The sequence below is a fragment of the Colobus angolensis genome, unplaced genomic scaffold (genome assembly GCF_000951035.1).
Source record: "Colobus angolensis palliatus isolate OR3802 unplaced genomic scaffold, Cang.pa_1.0 Scaffold29, whole genome shotgun sequence".
NCBI classification, from domain to species: Eukaryota; Metazoa; Chordata; class Mammalia; order Primates; family Cercopithecidae; genus Colobus; species Colobus angolensis.
This window is the reverse complement of record NW_012116154.1, coordinates 1069818-1087638: the sequence shown is the minus strand read 5'-3', so window position 1 is coordinate 1087638 and position 17821 is coordinate 1069818. Positions and strand designations below refer to the sequence as shown.

General features: G+C 35.6%; 1 protein-coding gene and 1 pseudogene across 1 annotated transcript in view; both read left to right on the top strand.

Annotated features, from left to right (window-relative positions):
- The window catches only part of SLC30A9 (solute carrier family 30 (zinc transporter), member 9), a 109440-nt gene that overhangs the window by 24226 nt on the left and 67393 nt on the right, over positions 1-17821 (top strand). Inside the window, exons 3-6 of the mRNA XM_011949039.1 lie at positions 5074-5133; positions 7362-7461; positions 9585-9677; positions 10049-10131. Of these exons, the coding sequence (XP_011804429.1) occupies positions 5074-5133; positions 7362-7461; positions 9585-9677; positions 10049-10131 (336 nt within the window). The remainder of the gene's footprint in view (positions 1-5073; positions 5134-7361; positions 7462-9584; positions 9678-10048; positions 10132-17821) is intronic.
- Positions 15682-16587, top strand: LOC105516755 (annotated as a pseudogene).

The following is a 17821-nucleotide window of genomic DNA, read 5'->3' as shown; positions in this document are numbered from 1 at the left end:
TGGTACTATGACCAGGCTCAGTAACTCAGGCCTGTACTCCCAGCACTTTGAGAAGCTGAGGTGGGAGGATCGCTTGAGCCCAGGAGTTTGAGACCAGGCTGGGCAACATAGTGAGACCTCATCTCTACAAAAAATTTAAAAATTAGCTTGGTGTGATAGTGTTCACCTCTTGTCCCAGCTACTAGAGAAGCTAAGGTGGGATCACTTGAGCCCAGGAGTTGGAGATGGCAGTGAGCTATGATCTCGCCACTGCACTACAGGCTGAGTGACATAGCAATATCCTGACCCTTAAAAAAATAATAATAATAGTATTATGGAAGACATTTAGATCACTATGAAATTCTAGAGAAACATTTATTTTTCCTCTTACTCTTTCCCAGGTATTATTCCAAATCACCCCCTACCCACCTTTGCTTTCTGGGCAACAAGAAAAAACTGTGAAGGAATTATATTACCTGACTTCAAATTGTACTACAGGGCTTTAATAATCTAAACAGCATAGGTTTAGGTTACTAAACCTAAATCCTTTGTGCTGTTTTACTGGCATAGAGACAAACACATAAACCGATGGAACAGAATATGGAGCCCATAAGTGAATCCATAGATACACAGTGAACTCATTTTTGACAGATGTGCCAGAAACATACATTGGGGGAAGGACTGTCTATTCAACAAATGGTGCTGGGGAAAATTGGATATCCATATGCAGAAGCATGAAACTAGACCCCTTCTCTCGCCATATACAAAAATCAAATAAAAATGGATTAAAACTGAAATCTAAGACCTTGAATGATGAAACTACTTAAAGAAAACATTGGGGAAACTGTCCAGGACATTGGGCTGAGCAAAGATTTCTTGAGTTAGATCCCACAAGCAAAGGCAACCAGAGCAAAAATGGACAAATGGGGTCACATCAAGTTAAAAGGCTTCTGCACAGCAAAGGAAACAGTCAACAAAATGAAGAGACAACCCACAAAATGGGAGAAAATATTTGTAAACTGTCAATCTCACCAGAATATATAAGGAGCTTAAATAACTCTAGGGGGAAAAAAATCTAATAATCTGATTAAAATGTGGGCAAAAGATCTCAACAGACGTTTTCAAAAGAAAATATGCAAGTGGCAAAAAGGTGTATGAAAAAGTGCTCAACATCATTGATCATCAGAGAAGTGCAAATCAAAACAATAATGAGATATCATCTTACTCCGGTTCAAAGGGCTTTTATCCAAAAGACAGGCAATAACAAATGCTGGTGAGGAAGTGGAGACAAGGGAACCCTTGTACATTGTTGGTAGGAATGTAAATTAGTACAGCTACTATGAAGAACAATTTGGAGGACCCTCAAAAAACCAAAAATAGAGCTACCAGCAATTCCACTACTAGGTATATTCCTAAAAGAAAGGAAATCATACAAAAAAATTAGCTGGGTGTGGTGGCACATGCCTGTAGTCCCACCTACTCAGGAGGCTGAGGCAGGAGAATCGCTTGAACCCAGGAGGTGGAGGTTGCGGTGAGCTGAGATCGTGCCACTGCACTCCAGCCTGGCGACAGAGTGAGACTCCCTCTCAAAAAAAAAAAAAAAAAATGGAAATTGGCATATCAGAAGAGCTATCTGCGTTCCCATGTTTATTGCAGCATTGTTCACAATAGCCAAGATTTGGAAGCAAACTAAGTGTCCATCAGCAAATGAATGGATAAGGAAAATGTAGTCTATGTATACAATGGAGTATTATTTAGGCATGAAAAAGAATAAGATCTTGTCATTTGCAGCAATACGGATGGAACTGGAGGTTGTTACCTTAAGTGAAATAAGGCAGGCACAGAAAGGAAAAGGGCATGTTCTCACTTATTTGTGGAGCTAAAATTAAAACAAGTAAATTCATGGAGAGAGAGAGAAGAATGATGACAACTAGGGACTGGGAAAAATAGTGGGAGGTGGAGAGTGAGGATGGTTAATGGGTACAAAACTACAGTTAGAATGAATAAGATCTAGTATTTGATAGCACAACAGGGTCACTGCAGTCAGCAATAATTTATTGTACATTTAAAAACAACTAAAAGAGTATAATTGAGTTGTTTGTAACACAAAGGATAAATATTTGAGGTGATCGATGCCCCATTTACCCTGATGTGATTATTACACTTTGTATGCCTGTTTCAAAATACCTCATGTACCCCATAAATGTGTAAACCTACTATGTACTCATAAAAATTAAAAATAAAAAAATTAAAATATAAAAGCAAATGTAACCAAAAACCCAACAAATTAATAATAAAAAGTTTTTTTTAAAGAAAAATAATGTTAAACAATAGAAATATAGTCTTGGAAATTCTAAATAGCAATTGGGAGGACAATATAGAAAACTTTTTCAATCTAAGAGATGGCAGGAAAAGCAAAATAAAAATAAAAGCAAAGAAAACAAAATGGTAAACTGAAAACAATAAGATGGCAGAAGTACAAATGTACCACAGTTAAGTAGTCAGACTTAGTGGTGTTCCATATCATTTAAATGAACTCATAATCTACATATGTGGAATTAGTTAATTTCTGTTTCATTCCATGTTTTCAGAGACTTATATTCTGGGTCCCCTACTATCTCATCTGCTCAAGGACTTTGCTTTTGGGATTATTCCGTTAGCCTACTTTGTATTTTCTTCATGGTTATTGCATCATTCCCATCTCTATGTAAAATGCAGTTAACCTTTCCTTGATTCATTCTCTTTTTCAGCTCCTGCTGAAAGTCCAAATACTGCTTCCATTTAATCTCCTATTTTCTCCTCAACTACTGTGTCCATTCCCATTCTTGTCCAGAAACTGCTATTTTCAGGAGGTTCCAGTGATCTGCATGTTGGTAATCCATTATCTACTCCTTTTTTACCCCCTAGAAAAATACACAAATACCTACACATAAAATTAAATATTGTTCTAAACACAGGCAATACAGGAAAGTGGTTAAGACTATAGAGTAATCAAAATAACTGTACCTCCATGTTTAAAATACTAGCTGTGTGACTATGGGAGAATTTACAAAACCTTTCTATGCCCCAGTTTCCTCATAATAAGGAAAACTGGCTCTGTAATTTTGGGGGAAGTTATAATAATCTCTGTGTCTCAGTTTCCTCATAAGATGAAGATAATAGTATTTTCACTCAGAGCAATTTTGGGACAATTAAATAATTGTTAAAGTGCATAGGACAGTACATGGCACATGTTAAATACTTAGTAAATGTAGCCATTCTTCATAAATTCTGAAATATTATTGAATGAGGATATAAATATAATGGAAAATGTTTTAAGGGTGAGATTTTTACAATGTATTTGATACATACAAAAGGATATTATAATGCATATATAAGTTTAAAAACATAAAATCAAACCTTGGAATTTACTACTCAAGCTAAGAACTTCACTGTCTTGATCACATCCTCACATCTCCATTTGTCCTATGTATCCATGTGAAAAAAAAGGAAATAGCTTTGTACATTTGTATATAGCCCTGATTGTTTACTTTTGCTTGTTTGTGAACTTCATTGTGATAGCTTATTGTATGTGTTCTTTTGTGATTTACTTCTTTCATTAAATTTAGTTGCTAAGATTTATCTTGTTGATTGGTGTGTGTGTCTGGTTCATTAATTTTCTTGGAGATAATTATAGCACATACTGCTCAGGGATGTAGTATAAGTTAAATGAGTTGATACATGCTTAGACTAGTACTTAGCACACAGTAAAAGCTCAGAGAAAGATGGCCATTATTTTGTTTGTTATTATTCATTGCTGTATGAAATGTTGTATGAATATAACATGTTCTATCTCTCTATCTTATCTATCTATCTATCTATTTTTTTGCTAATGGGCAGTACTCTGAACACTCACGTACCTCTGTCCTTGTGCCCTCGTGCAAGAGTTCCTTGAAGCCAAATATATTGACCTAGAAGAATTGCTGGGTCATAATTTATGCCTGTGTTCAACTATAGTAGATAATGCCTACTTGTTTACCAAGGTATTGTGCCCGTTTATATTTCCACCAGCAGTGTATGCGTTTTCATTGTGCCATACCCTTGCCAATATTAGGTATTGTCATATTTTCCTTTTTCTTGATCTGATGGTTATAAAATAGCATCTTGTGATTTCATTGGGACTCTATTAAATGATGAGGCAGACATTTTTTCAAATGTTTATTGGTTATTTGTATATCCTTTTCTCTGCAAGATTGTCCTTCCTATTTTTTTCTAATGGATTGTCATTTTCTTGATCTAGAGGACTTATTTAAATATTCTTGATTACTTTTGTTGATTCTATTTGTTGGAAATATCTTCTCTCAGTTTGAGGCCTTTCTTTTTTCTGTTTTTCATGGGATTATTTAATAAAGTTTTTCTGAGTTTTAATTTAGCAGAAATTTATCCAGTTTTTCTTGTGTTGTTTATATCTTGTTTAAGAAATCTTTCTGTACCATAAAAGTTTTCTATATTGTCTACTATGAGGCATGTAAATACCTTAACATTTAAATAATCAATTAATCTACCTGTAATTGTTTTTTCTTTATGGTGGGAGGTAGATTCAAATTTTTCTTATTTAATGTATTTTTTTGTAGGTATAGGGTTGTAGAGTTGTCCCAGTCCCACTTGATAATCCTTCTTTATTCATTGAATGGTATCTCTGTACAGTTTTAAATGGAAGAACTGCACATTCTTTTGTTCCTTAATTTAAAAATGCATTTAAACGTTCACATTAAAGACAATGTTTGTTGTAGGTTTGTTTTACCCTTTAAAGAAATTCCTTTTGGTCCTAATTTTCTAAAAGCGTTTGAGATTTGCATGGATGTTGAATTGTATTAAATGCTTTTTCTTTAGCTTCTGAAATGATTGTACAGTTTCTCTTCTTTAATCTGTTAATGAGATAAATAGCTATTGTAATGTTTAACTACTCTTACATTCTTAAGATGAATCCAACATGGTCTATGATACATTGTCGTTTTTATGCATTGCTAATATTGCATGGCTAATATTAATTAAGTTTATAGATTTGTGTGAAAGCAGTTGTTCAGTGTAAACTTGTTTTAATAAACTTTACAGCAGAAGATATAGGCGCAGAACTCAAAGCTCCACTTAAACAAGAACCTCTCCAAGTAAGAGGTAAATATATTTTATCCTGTTTTTTATTACAAAAATGTTTTGAATTGAATATATAACATTGGTTTATGTAGAGCTCTTTATAGTTATGTTATTCTAAGAGTATAGTTTATTTTTGCTTTTATTTAAATAGATTGACCATAAGGATTTATTCTCTTACATATTAAAGTAATTTTCCGTTAAATTTATTTTGCATTTTTGTCACAAATTTTTTCAAAAGCCCAAAGAAAGGAATAATGGCAAATAAGAATCATCAATTGCATTATCAGTTTTAGAAGAGTAATGCAATTAAAGAACAAGAGGCCCACACCTTTCAGCTACTGCTTATTCAAATCCAGGTAGAGTTTGGCCGTTCTTGTCTGACTTTCTTTTCTGGGAGAAATTGAAGGAATTCCCGTTTGTAGCTCTTTTCTGTATAACAGGCTATGGTTCTCATCTCCAAAGCAGCTGTTTCATGGAGGCAGCAACTCTATCATTAATAGCACTGTGGCTTTGGCATCAGACAAAACTGGACTAAGTTTGTGGCTCCAGTTCTTACCAGCTGGCTGACCTTGGGCAATTTACTTGACTTCTCTGAGGCTTAGTTTTCTCCCCTATAACGTGGTGCTTGAAAATGAGACTTCTTTTCTAGGGTAGCTTTGATTAACACATGGTAGACAGTCAATTACCTAATGTTGTTATAGCAACCATGATTATCATTATCATCCTCATCATCATTAATAACCTGGGCCAGGATTTTTTAGCTATTTGGAAGACATTTAAAATAAAAAACTTTTTTTAAATGTAAAAGGCAGTTTAGAGACCTGAAACTCATGCAGAAAAAAAAAAATCTGTATTTCCTTTATGTATTTTTTTCAGATAAGATTTTGATTTTTTTGTTGAACTTTATTTTTGAAATATTCTTATTACACAATGTTTGTGCATTTAATGTAAGTATATATTATTTTAGGAGTCTTTTTACCCACTGTAGTAATAGGTAATCTTAGGCTGAATTTGCTCTTTCAACTTGGAAGTAGAACAGAAAATTGTGAAATAATAAATGTGAGAATAGAACATGAAGTGAATAGGTGACAATTTGAAATAGAACACATGAGTTTGTTATTTTGCTCTTGCACTTAAGGTATTTGCTTATTTATCTGTATCATATGACCAAAAGTCTTACCTTATAATGATTTATTAACATAGACCAATGTTCTGTAATTTTTAACTCACAGACTATAATTGATGCCAAACTGGTATTGGTGTTGGTGTCGCTGGCCTTTTTATGAGCAGTTTGATACTTGACAATAGAAAACAATTTATTAGAAGGCAATATTTAACCTATAATCTGCAATGAATTTTTTTGTAATTTTTAACTGATGAAATTATTCCATCCTTTTCTTTAGTTGTATTACATTATGTGAAATGGTCTAATGACTTTAAACTTTTATGACTGCAACCCACGTAAGAAATACTAATTAGCAACTAGTATACATGTAAATTAGTGTATGTAAATGAAACAAAGGTTTTCACAAAAAAGTACTTATATGTAGTAGTCTTTAATTACTTTATAGTTCTGCTTTGTATGAAATGCTGATTTCACCTCACAATTTGAAAAGCACTCAACTACTCTGTAATTTTTTTTTTTTTTTTTGGACAGAGTCTGACTTTGTAGCCCAGGCTGGAGTACAGTGGCATGATCTGTCTCACTGCCACCTCTGCCTTCCAGGTTTAAGTGATTCTCATGCCTCAGCCTCCTGAGAAGCTGGGATTACAGGCACCTACCACCACACCTGGCCAATTTTTGTATTTTTTTAGTAGAGACAGGGTTTCACCATGTTGGCCAGGCTGGTCTCAAACTCCTGATCTCAAGTGATCCATCCGCCTCAGCCTCCCAATACTCTGTAATTTTTAATCGAAACTTCAGTTCATTTTCATTTAGACTCTAAGCAATTTAAATTATACTAATATTATTTAGACAGACCAGTAATACCTATTCAAGGTGTTCATTAGGCAGAGGTTGACATTTTGGCATCAGTTATAGATGATATATAGAGACAAAAACTAGATGGCTACAAATGCAATTTCATCCTATTCTACACTTGGGTAATTTTTTCTCTGATGTCATTCAGTGAAAAAGATCAGTTTTCTGTGAAATTACTTCGTGAAGCCTCTTAAATATCAGCCTATATTCATCTTCACATGTGATTTTCAATGTGCATATTTATTATGTTTTCCTCTTTTTTGTTTAGTTAAAGCAGTCCTTAAGAAAAGGGAGTATGGATCAAAGTACACTCAGAATAATTTCATCACTGGAGTCAGAGCAATAAATGAGTTCTGCCTCAAATCCAGGTAATTAAAAAAAAAATGTAGCCATGTGCTGTATCTAAATAATCTAAATAACTTTTCCTTTATTAGGGTGTGTTACCTGCTACCATCCATATATGGAACATTTGCTACTGGCTCCTTAAAATGAAGAAATATTTTTATTCAGTCAAAAATGTTAAAAATTGTTAGCAAACTAAACTGAATCCTGCCCCAGCATTAGCAATTCTAGTCTTTCTTAGTTTCTTAAACCCACAATGGTAAGTTCTTCAAAACCTCTCCATAGGAGTTAAATTTTAAGTCATTGGTATGTGACAGAATTCTCAGTAAGATTATTTGCATATTTGTATGTTTGACTTTTTTGGTTTTTTGGCCAGCAGAGTTGAGTACTTAATTTAGAGTTAAATTTATATTCATGCTCCCAACTGTGGTTTCTGTTGAATATAAATTATTTTTACTACTTTCCAATATCTGTTATTAATTTCTCATATTTATATTTATTGAAATTATGTTAGTCACAGATTTAAACTTTTCTCCTTCCTTTGTGTGCCAGTTAGAGAAATCAGATGATCTTTTCTTCAGTCTTCCTCATTGTCACAGCCACTTTGGTATATATCAAGAAATAGGTATTCCTATAATTTTTAACTTCTATAACTATTACATCAACAACCAATTATAATATTGATTTAGTTCTCACAAAAATTTTGTGAATTAAGTGGATTAGGCATTGCTGTCTCCACTTTAGTAGGCCAAGATGAACATAATATAAGATGTTAGTGATTGACCCAGCTCATTTAAGTGAGTCAGTGACAGGAAGAACTAGAATATGTATCTTTTGAAAGCTGATCCATACATTTTTACTAACATGTGATGGCTATTGATGTTTTTTAAATCTAGGTTTAATTTCTAGAACTTGATAACATTACACAGTCACAGACTTTTTATTTATAGGTTATTTCATTGCTTTTACAAAATTTCTATAGGAAGATCCATGATTAAATACAGAATGACTATTTAGCAGTGACTTGATGAATATATAAGCCTTTCAGAATTTAAGAAAGGAAAGGAAAATAAATAGCATGTAATTGACATATACTCTTTATGACTTCATACCTTTGAATAGATATTACCACTTAGTATTAATCTACATATAAACAAATAATGACTGTAAATTTTTAACTTAAATTCTTAAGTAGAGGGATGATATTCTAATCCATGTTCTATCTTCTTCTTTTTTTTTTTTTTGAGACAGGGTCTCACTCTGCTGCCCAGGCTGGAGTGCAGTGGCACAATCGTGGCTCACTGCAGCCTCTACCTCCTTAGGCTCCAGTGATTATCTGACCTCAGCCTCCCGAGTAGCTGGGACTACAGCTGTGTGCCACCACACCTGGCTAATTTTTGTATTTTTTGTAGAGACGGGGTTTTGCAGGTTGCACAGGCTAGTCTCGAACTCCTGACATCAAGTGATCCACCCACCTCAGCCTCCCAAAGTGCTGGGATTACAGGTGTGAGCTACCACACCTTGCCTATTTTTCACTTTTTTTTTGAGTCGGAGTCTTGCTTTGTCTCCAGGCTGAAGTACAGTGGCATGATCTTGGCTCACTGTAACCTCTGCCTCCTGGGTTCAAGCGATTCTCCTGCCTCAGCCTCCTGAGTAGCTGGGACTACAGGCAGGCACCACTACACCCAGCTAATTTTTGTATTTTTTTTTAGTGGAGACGGGGTTTCACCATGTTGAGCAGGCTGATCTCGAACTCCTGACCTCAGGTGATCCACCTGCCTCGGCTTCCCAAAGTGCTGGGAATGAGCCCCCATGCATTACCTAACTTTTCACTTTTTTCCCATATATTAGAGATGGCAGTGGTGTGCCCATAGCAGATAAAAATATAAGCATTGGTGAGGGAATTGAATCTCTACATATTATTGTGGTGTCTACACTGAGCATCAAGAGTAATTTTTTTTCACTGTCTCTAGAATATTTTTTGTATACAAAATGTCATCTTTAAACTGATCTTTAAAAGCCATTCACATCTATATTCCTCTAAGATGGGGATCAGTGTTGTTGCTTTTATCTGCCCTTAGTAATCCTCTTTAAGTATATAAACTATATGCACTTTGTCTGAATGAATTCAACATGTTTCTTTCTCTAGTGATCTAGAACAACTTCGAAAAATCAGACGACGAAGTCCCCATGAAGATACTGAGTCTTTTACTGTATACTTGAGATCAGATGTGGAGGCAAAGTAAGAACATAGTTCTTTCAGAATAAAAGTGCAAGCCAAATTTTGGATTAATAAAAATAGATTTTAGACAGATCCAGAATTTTTTAAATGACTTTTTAAAAACAATATTTTTGTATTTGCAAATTTGTATATTTGTGAGTTACTAATATGTACTCATTAACTAAATATATGTCATAATGTGTAAGAAAATTTGCTGTTGAATTTACTCTAATTCTTTAGATTTCATTTGGAAAAGTTTGTTAAGTTCTTTATGTTTCTCTGAAAGCACCTTATGCTTTGTTATAAGATTCTCATTAGCGAATTTAGATTTAAATGTGATGTCAATAAGGTCATTAAAATTGTTCATTGTGGTGACCATGTGTGTATGACAGATCTTTGGAAGTTTGGGGAAGCCCTGAAGCTCTTGCCAGAGAGAAAAAATTGCGTAAGGAAGCAGAAATAGAATACAGAGAAAGTAAGTATATTCAATTTAAAGTCAAGTTAATTGAAAAGTAACTTGTAGGTGAGAACTGTGCCTGTAAGAACTCTCTAGTGCTAGCATACCTGTTGGCCTAGGCTCTGTTGCTTCCAGCAAATACTAGTTTCCGTTTTGGGATTCAATTATTTCACAAAAACAGGAACTGTGTTTTTGTTTTCTCCTATATAGCTTTTTGAAGATGATGAGAGGAAGAGAAGCTACAGTTTATCATTTTTATAAGACATATAACTATCAGAACTTATGATCTGATTTGAAGATTATACTTGTTATAAAAGTGATAGAATAGGAAGTAATTGCTGTATTAGTCTGTTTTCACACTACTACAAAGATACTACCCAAGACTGCATAGTTTATAAACAAAGGAGATTTAAGTGACTCTCAGTTACACATAACTGGAGAGGCCTCAGGAAGCTTACAGTCATGGCGCAAGGAGAAGCAGGCACGTCTTAACATGGTGTCAGGCGAGAGACAGCTTATGTGTAAGAGGAACCGTCAAACGCTTATAAAACCATCACATCTCGAGAACTAAGTATCGCAAGAACAGTATGGGGGAGACCGTCCCCATGATCCAGTCACTTCCCACCATGTCCTGTCCTCAGTACGTGGTGATTATGGCTATTATAATTCGAGATGAGACTTGGGTGTGGACACAGGGCCACATCATAGCAATTGCTTTTTTACAGAAAGGTCTATTAACTCAGCTACATTAATTAATTCAGCAGGTATTTATCCAGTACCCACTATGAACAAGAAGCTGTACTTGGTGTTTGAAATGTATATGCAAGTAAGACTCTTAGGAGCCAGGTGTGGTGGCACATGTCTGTAGTCCCAGCTACTTGCCTGTAATCCCAGCTACTCAGGAGGCTGAGGTGGGAGGATCACTTGAGCCCAGGAGTTTGAGACCACCCTGGGCAACAAAGACATAAATGGGATGATACCATACATATTGTTGTACATCTTGCTCTTTATAGATAGTAGTGTAATCATAACTCTTTTCCATATCTACATATAGAAATCTACCTCATTCTTTTCAACAGTTGTATAGTACCCCATTGTATGGATGTAGCAAGATTTATGTTCTTCAGTTTTTCACTGTTACAAAGAATACATCAATAAATATTCTTATTTTTTAACATGTTAGATAATTGTGAATATTTACATAGGATTGAGTGTTAGTAGTATAATTTTAGGATCAAATGGCATAGGTATTTAAAAATTTGATAGATCCTAAAGAATTACTCTCTGAAGGAAATATGGTACCAGTTTACATTTACAATCACAGTGTATGAGTGTGACTATTTTTTCATACCCTTGCCCATGCTGGATATTAACAAGATTTTAACTTTTTTGTGTATTTGATGGGCAACAGATGGTACCTCATTTAATTTTGAATATCTCTGCTACTGAAGTTGATTATCTTCTATGTGTATTGGTTTTTCTTAGTTCTTCTGTAATAATCTTTATATGTTTTGTTCACTTTTCTATTAGATTGTGTGTCTTTTAAAATTGATTTAAATAAGTTTTTGGTGGATTTTAACCAAAATCTAACCACGTTAGTTTTATTTGTTCTAAATATTTTCTAACAGTCTATCTTGAAATTTGGTTTCCCCTCTTTTTAGTAGGGAAATTTCAAACATATTCAGAAGTGCAGAGAAAAGTATAATAACCTTTTAATGCCCATCATCTGGCTTTACAGCTATCAACACATGGCCAGCCTTGTTTAATGTATATCCCTCTCACTAACCTTCATTCTACTGGATTACTTTGAAACCAGGTCCAGACATTGTATCATTTTATTTATAAATATTCCAGTATATATTAAAAGGTCAGGATGTCTGTTTTAGTTAGTTCATGTGATGGTGTTGGTTGAACTGTTTTAGAAAAGTTAACTATCCATTGCCAGTAGTAAGCTGTCAGTCTTAATAATCCTCTCATTTGCCCTTTGGTTGAAGATATAGGATGTTCTCGAATAGCTTTAATTCTGACAAAGAAAGTGATTGACCTTCTGTTGATGATTCCTTTCTTGGCAAAATTGAAAATGGCGTATCTCCTTTCAGCTAATCTAGTCAGGAGGAATAAGGAGTATATTTGAGATTCTTGTGACCTGGAATATATAATATTAAATCGTCTAGATGTTGAATAAGTGTAGTTTTCCTTGTAAAATCCAAGTTTTTAAAATCATTGGTTTGGCATTTTCAAAAGTTTGAAGGAGACAGTGAATCCTAGTATCAAAGGATTTTTGGCGTCAGAAAAAGTTGTTTATTATCTTTTTTTTTTTTTTTAAGAGATAGGGTCTCACTGTGTTGCCCAGGCTGGAATACAGTGGCTATTCTCAGGTGCAATCATAGTGAATTATAGCCTTGAACTCCTGGGCTCAAGTGATCATCCTGCCTCAGCGTCCTGAGTAGCCAGGACTACAGGTGTGTGCCACCATGCCTAGCTGACTATCTTTATCCACAGATATGCTAAAGAGAGCTGCACTTACATTTACAGAAGTAAAGTATTTACTTTCAATGGAAGAAATACATACCAGGGACAGGTAGTCCTGGAAATTCTGATATACTATTCAGTTAATGGTTTCCATTGAGTTTCTTTATAGGTAATACAGGTGCTAATATGGGATACAATCAGATAGGGCATATTCCATTGGGGAATTAGATATTGCCATTGCAGTTATATAGTTCTTTTACTATTGGGCACTTATATATGGTAATGTGTCAGAATTAAAGTAGAGATCTATGTGCTAGTATTTATGAAAAATGTATACATATTTTTCTTTGATAATCAGGCCAACTTTATCTGTTAAATGACTAACAGATTTTATTGAGCATCGTGAGGGTTTCTCAGAACAGTATGATTGCTGCTATTCCCTTTTGTGATTTGATAGAACAATTTATTTTTTAGTGTTCATACTTCTTATCAACGACATTGATTTTTATTAGTATTAGAAAGGGACTGCACTTGCCTAGGGTTTGAGAAGTTAATAAAGTTTGCCTTGCATGGCTGTTGAAAGCCCTAAGTTTATTCCTTTTTTTTTTCACCTTCTCTTTTGGTTTCTTGACAGTGCATTGCAATTTAGTTTTTCCAACATGAACTGACTGCCAGTTCATTTTAATCTTTCTTACCACCCTATTTTTAACCTAAGGCCCTTTAACCAAAGAGAGAATAATGGTTCCTTCGGCATTCTACATCAGGGTCAGTGTCCACACATTGTTTATTTCTAGCAAGTCTAATTCTAAAATTGCCTGTCAACTCTGTGGGGTTTTTTTGTTTATAGTTTTGGATTTTAGTGTAATCAATTTTAATAGAGGATGGCTTCCTAGATAGCTTACAACAACCTATGTCCCTGGCTCTTAATAAATAACTTTTGCTGGTGTTACGGAATCTGTCTTCAGTAGCCAGAGCTGACAAACTATGGCCCATGGAACAAATCTGGTCCACCGCCTGTTTATGTATAGTTTATAAGCCAAGAGTGGTTTTCATATTTTAATGACTGACAAAAAAGCAAAAGAATAACAATATTTTGTGACAGATGAAAATTAAATGAAATTTAAATTTCAGAGTCCACAAATAAAATTTTATTAGGATGTAGCCATGATCTTTTATTACATATTGTCTACGGCCGCCTTTGCATATCAACAGCAGAGTTGAGCAGCTCCAACAGAGACCACGTGTGGTGCTCCTGTCACTTTGCACTGCTGCTCAGTATACTATAATTCAGTAACAGTTATAATTCAATAGTATTTCAAATGTCATAGGTATCCTTGTACATGACCTCTTTTTTTTTTATGTATGAGTGCATACCTATCTGGTGAGTAAGAAAAGTAGACATCTAGTGTTGTGCTTTTAAGTCACAGTTGAGCATGGATTATTTTTTATTGAATTAGATGGCAAAGTACTGTGCCTACTATGCAGTGACACCATAGCTGAGTTAAAAGAATGTAATATATGTTGACATTACTAGATTAATCAATCACGACAGTATTCCTAATTCACAGGAGTGTAACAGTCAGAAAAACTAGAAAATTTAAGATGGAATCTATTACAGCAGAATTTGTTCACAAAAATAGAAAATGAAAATGAGACTGCAACCAAAATTGTGATTTCTGAGTGGCTTATTAGTCAAGCAAAGAAAGTAGTTTTCTAATGACAAGTAAATTAAGTCCTGTTTAATTTGAGCAGCTGAAGAAATATATCCAGGACAGTAGTCTTTAGACAAGACTAGTTGCTTCAAGAGTTGAGGACACTGGGGACAGACATCAGTAGTCAATTAGAAAGCAAGGCAAATGGTTTTGAATGATATTCCTTGGCTCTTGATAAGTTGACCTATGTATCAATACTATTTGAGGAGTGAGTGCTGAGTTTGAAGAGACTGAAGAATTACCCTTTGTGAATAGTCTGTGTGGAACAACCACAGGCAAGAGTTTTTTTTGTTTGTTTTGTTTTTGAGACGGAGTCTCGCTGTGTCGCCAGGCTGGAGTACAGTGACATTATCTCAGCTCACTGCAACCTCCGCCTCCTGGGTTCAAGTGATTCTCCTGCCTCAGCCTCCTGAGTAGCTGGGATTACAGGTGTGTGCCACCATGCCCAGCTAATTTTTTTTTTTTTGTATTTTTAGTAGAGACGGAGTTTCACCATGTTAGTCAGGATGGTCTTGATCTCCTGACCTTGTGATCCTCCCACCTCGTCCTCTCAAAGTGCTGGGATTACAGGTGTGAGCCACTGCGCCCAGCGACACAAGAATATTTTCAAAGAAGATGTGAAAATACTAATTCAGTAAACCTGATGTGGAATCTGCTAAGATGTCTTACCTAGATGGTGGTGGTAAAAATATGTGTAGAGCGGAAAAGGCCTTAGTTGGACAAATTTATAAAGCTTGTGAAAACATAAGATGTTTAAAGCCTTTTCATTGGTAGATACTTCACAGAAAATATTTGTCATGAGTGGGAACTTTGTGGAAAATACTTACATCTCTTGTTTGCTATTGAACCAGTAGTATCACCTTTGAACTTGTGGACTTACCCACTGAAAGAAATAGAAGCTGATTATCCTGACTTGTCCATCTACACTGCATTTCAATGGTTTAGCAGTTTTACTGCCATTTTTTGAGCTCAGGATTGAAAAATTCAAAACTGAAATTTTTCTGAATAAGAAGACCTACCTGTCAACCACTATTATCAAACACTGAATGGCTTAGAAAATTAGCTTTTGCTGCAGACCTTATGTTTCTTAATGCATTCAATGTAAAATTACAGGGGAAAGCAGTGTTTAAATACAAAACTTACTCTGCTGTAAAGTAATTTCAACAGTAGATTCATTGTTTGAATTAAAGTAATGTCAGTCAGCTTTCTGTACTTCCCATGCTGTTAGAAGTTTAACAGAAGCACTCAGATCCGCAGTGGCAGTGGCGTGTCCTGTCTGCAGAGAGCCAGGCCAGAGACAACGAGCAACGCCTCAGAGAGCGCCAGGGTGCATCCTGAAGCCACCTGCCCTTCCGACTGCGGCAGCTGCTGACCCACCGTTGCCATGACCTGCAGGAAAGCCAAGGAGGAGGGCAGTTGGAAGAAATTCGTCTGGAACTCAGAGAAGGAGTTTTGGGGCAGGACCGGTGGCAGTTGGTTTAAGATCCTTCTGTTCTACATAATATGTTATGGTTGCCTGGATGGCATCTTCATCGGAATCATCCAAGTGGTGCTGCTCACCATCAGTGAACTTAAGCCCACATATCAGGACCACATATCAGGACCCCACCAGGATTAACACAGATATCTCAGATCCAGAAGACTGAAACTGCCTTTCATCCTAATGATCGCAAGCACTGTGAGGCGTATGTGCTGAATGTAATTAGGTTCCTGGAAAAGTGCAGAGATTCAGCCCAGAAGGATGACATGATTTTTGAAGATTGTGACAATGTGCCCAGTGAACCCAAAGAACAAGGAGACTTTAATCATGAATGAGGTGAGCGAAAGTTCTGCAGATTCAAGCTTGAGTGACTGGGAAATTGCTCTGGATGAAATGACGAAACTTATGGCTACAAAACTGTGTGTTATTATAAAGCTCAAGCAAGTTCTAGGCTTCAAACCTAAGCCTCCCGAGAGTGAGTTCTTGGAGACTTACCCAGTGATGAAGTATAATGAGTATGTCTTTCCTGCTCAATGCACTGGCTAGTGAGATGAAGATAAGGATAAAGATGGAAATGTGGAGTATTTTGGACTGGGCACCTACCTTGGTTTTCCTCTGCAGAATTATCTCTGCTATGGCAAACTCCTGCAGCCCAAATACCTGCATCCCCTCCTTGCTGTACAGTTCACCAATCTTACCATGGACACTGAAATTTGCATAGAGTGTAAAGCGTATGGTGAGAACATTGGGCACAGTGAGAAAGATGGTTTTCAGGGATCCCTTGATGTAAAAATTGAAGTTAAGAGCTGATCACAAGCACAAATCTTTCCCACTAGCCATTTAATAAGTTTAAAAAAAGATGCAAAAATCTGTTAGTCTTGAACAAACTGTCATACGTATGGGACCTACACTTAAAGCATAATCTGTGTGCTTTACACTTGCTTTCTGCATTTAATCGGTTAGAATGTAGTTAATGTAAACTAAAGTGTAGCAATAGCAACAAAATATTCTACTGTAAGTGACAAGAAAAATTGAGCCTTGGGATGTGCTCATTTTTACTGTAAATTATGATTTCATAAGTGACTTGTAAGGAGTGTTTCTGGCCTCTAAGTATTGCCTCCTGTATTTTATTTAGTGTACAGTACTATAGGTGCATACTCTGGTCGTTTTTCAACCCATGTTTTATTGTATCTGTTTTGTAATTTGTGTGAGCAGAGTTTGCTGTCCAAGGTATAAATATTCAATGGGAATAAAACTGGCATGGTTTATTTATTTATTTATTTTTGCTCTTTCAAAGATAATGGCCCATCAATGAGCATTTTTAAAAAATATATCAATGTGTTTTAATCTATTATGGTTATCACTCTTTTTTAAATTATACTTAACGTTCTAGGGTACATGTGCACAATGTGCAGATTTGTTACATATGTATACATGCGCCATGTTGTTGTGCTACACCCGTCAACTCGTCATTTACATTAGGTATATCCCCCAATGCCATCCCTTCCCCCTCCTCCCACCCCACAACAGGCCCCGGTGTGTCATGTTCCCCTTCCTGTGTCCAAGTGTTCTCATTGTTCAATTCCCACCTATGAGTGAGAACATGTGGTATTTGGTTTTCTGTCCTTGCAATAGTTTGCTGAGAATGATGGTTTCTAGTTTCATCCATGTCCCTACAAAGGACATGAACTCATCCTTTTTTATGGCTACATAGTATTCCATGGTGTATATGTGCCACATTTTCTTAATCCAATCTATCGTTGATGGACATGTGGGTTGGTTCCTAGTCTTTGCTATAGTGAATAGTGCTGCAACAAACATACTTGTGCATGTGTCTTTATAGAAGCATGATTTATAATCCTTTGGGTATATGTCCAGTAATGGGATGGCTGGGTCAAATGGTATTTCTAGTTCTAGATACTTAAGGAATCACCACACTGTCTTCCACAATGGTTGAACTAGTTTGCAGTCCCACCAACAGTGTGAAAGTGTTCCTATTTCACCACATCCTCTCCAGCATCTGCTGTTTCCTGACTTTTTAATG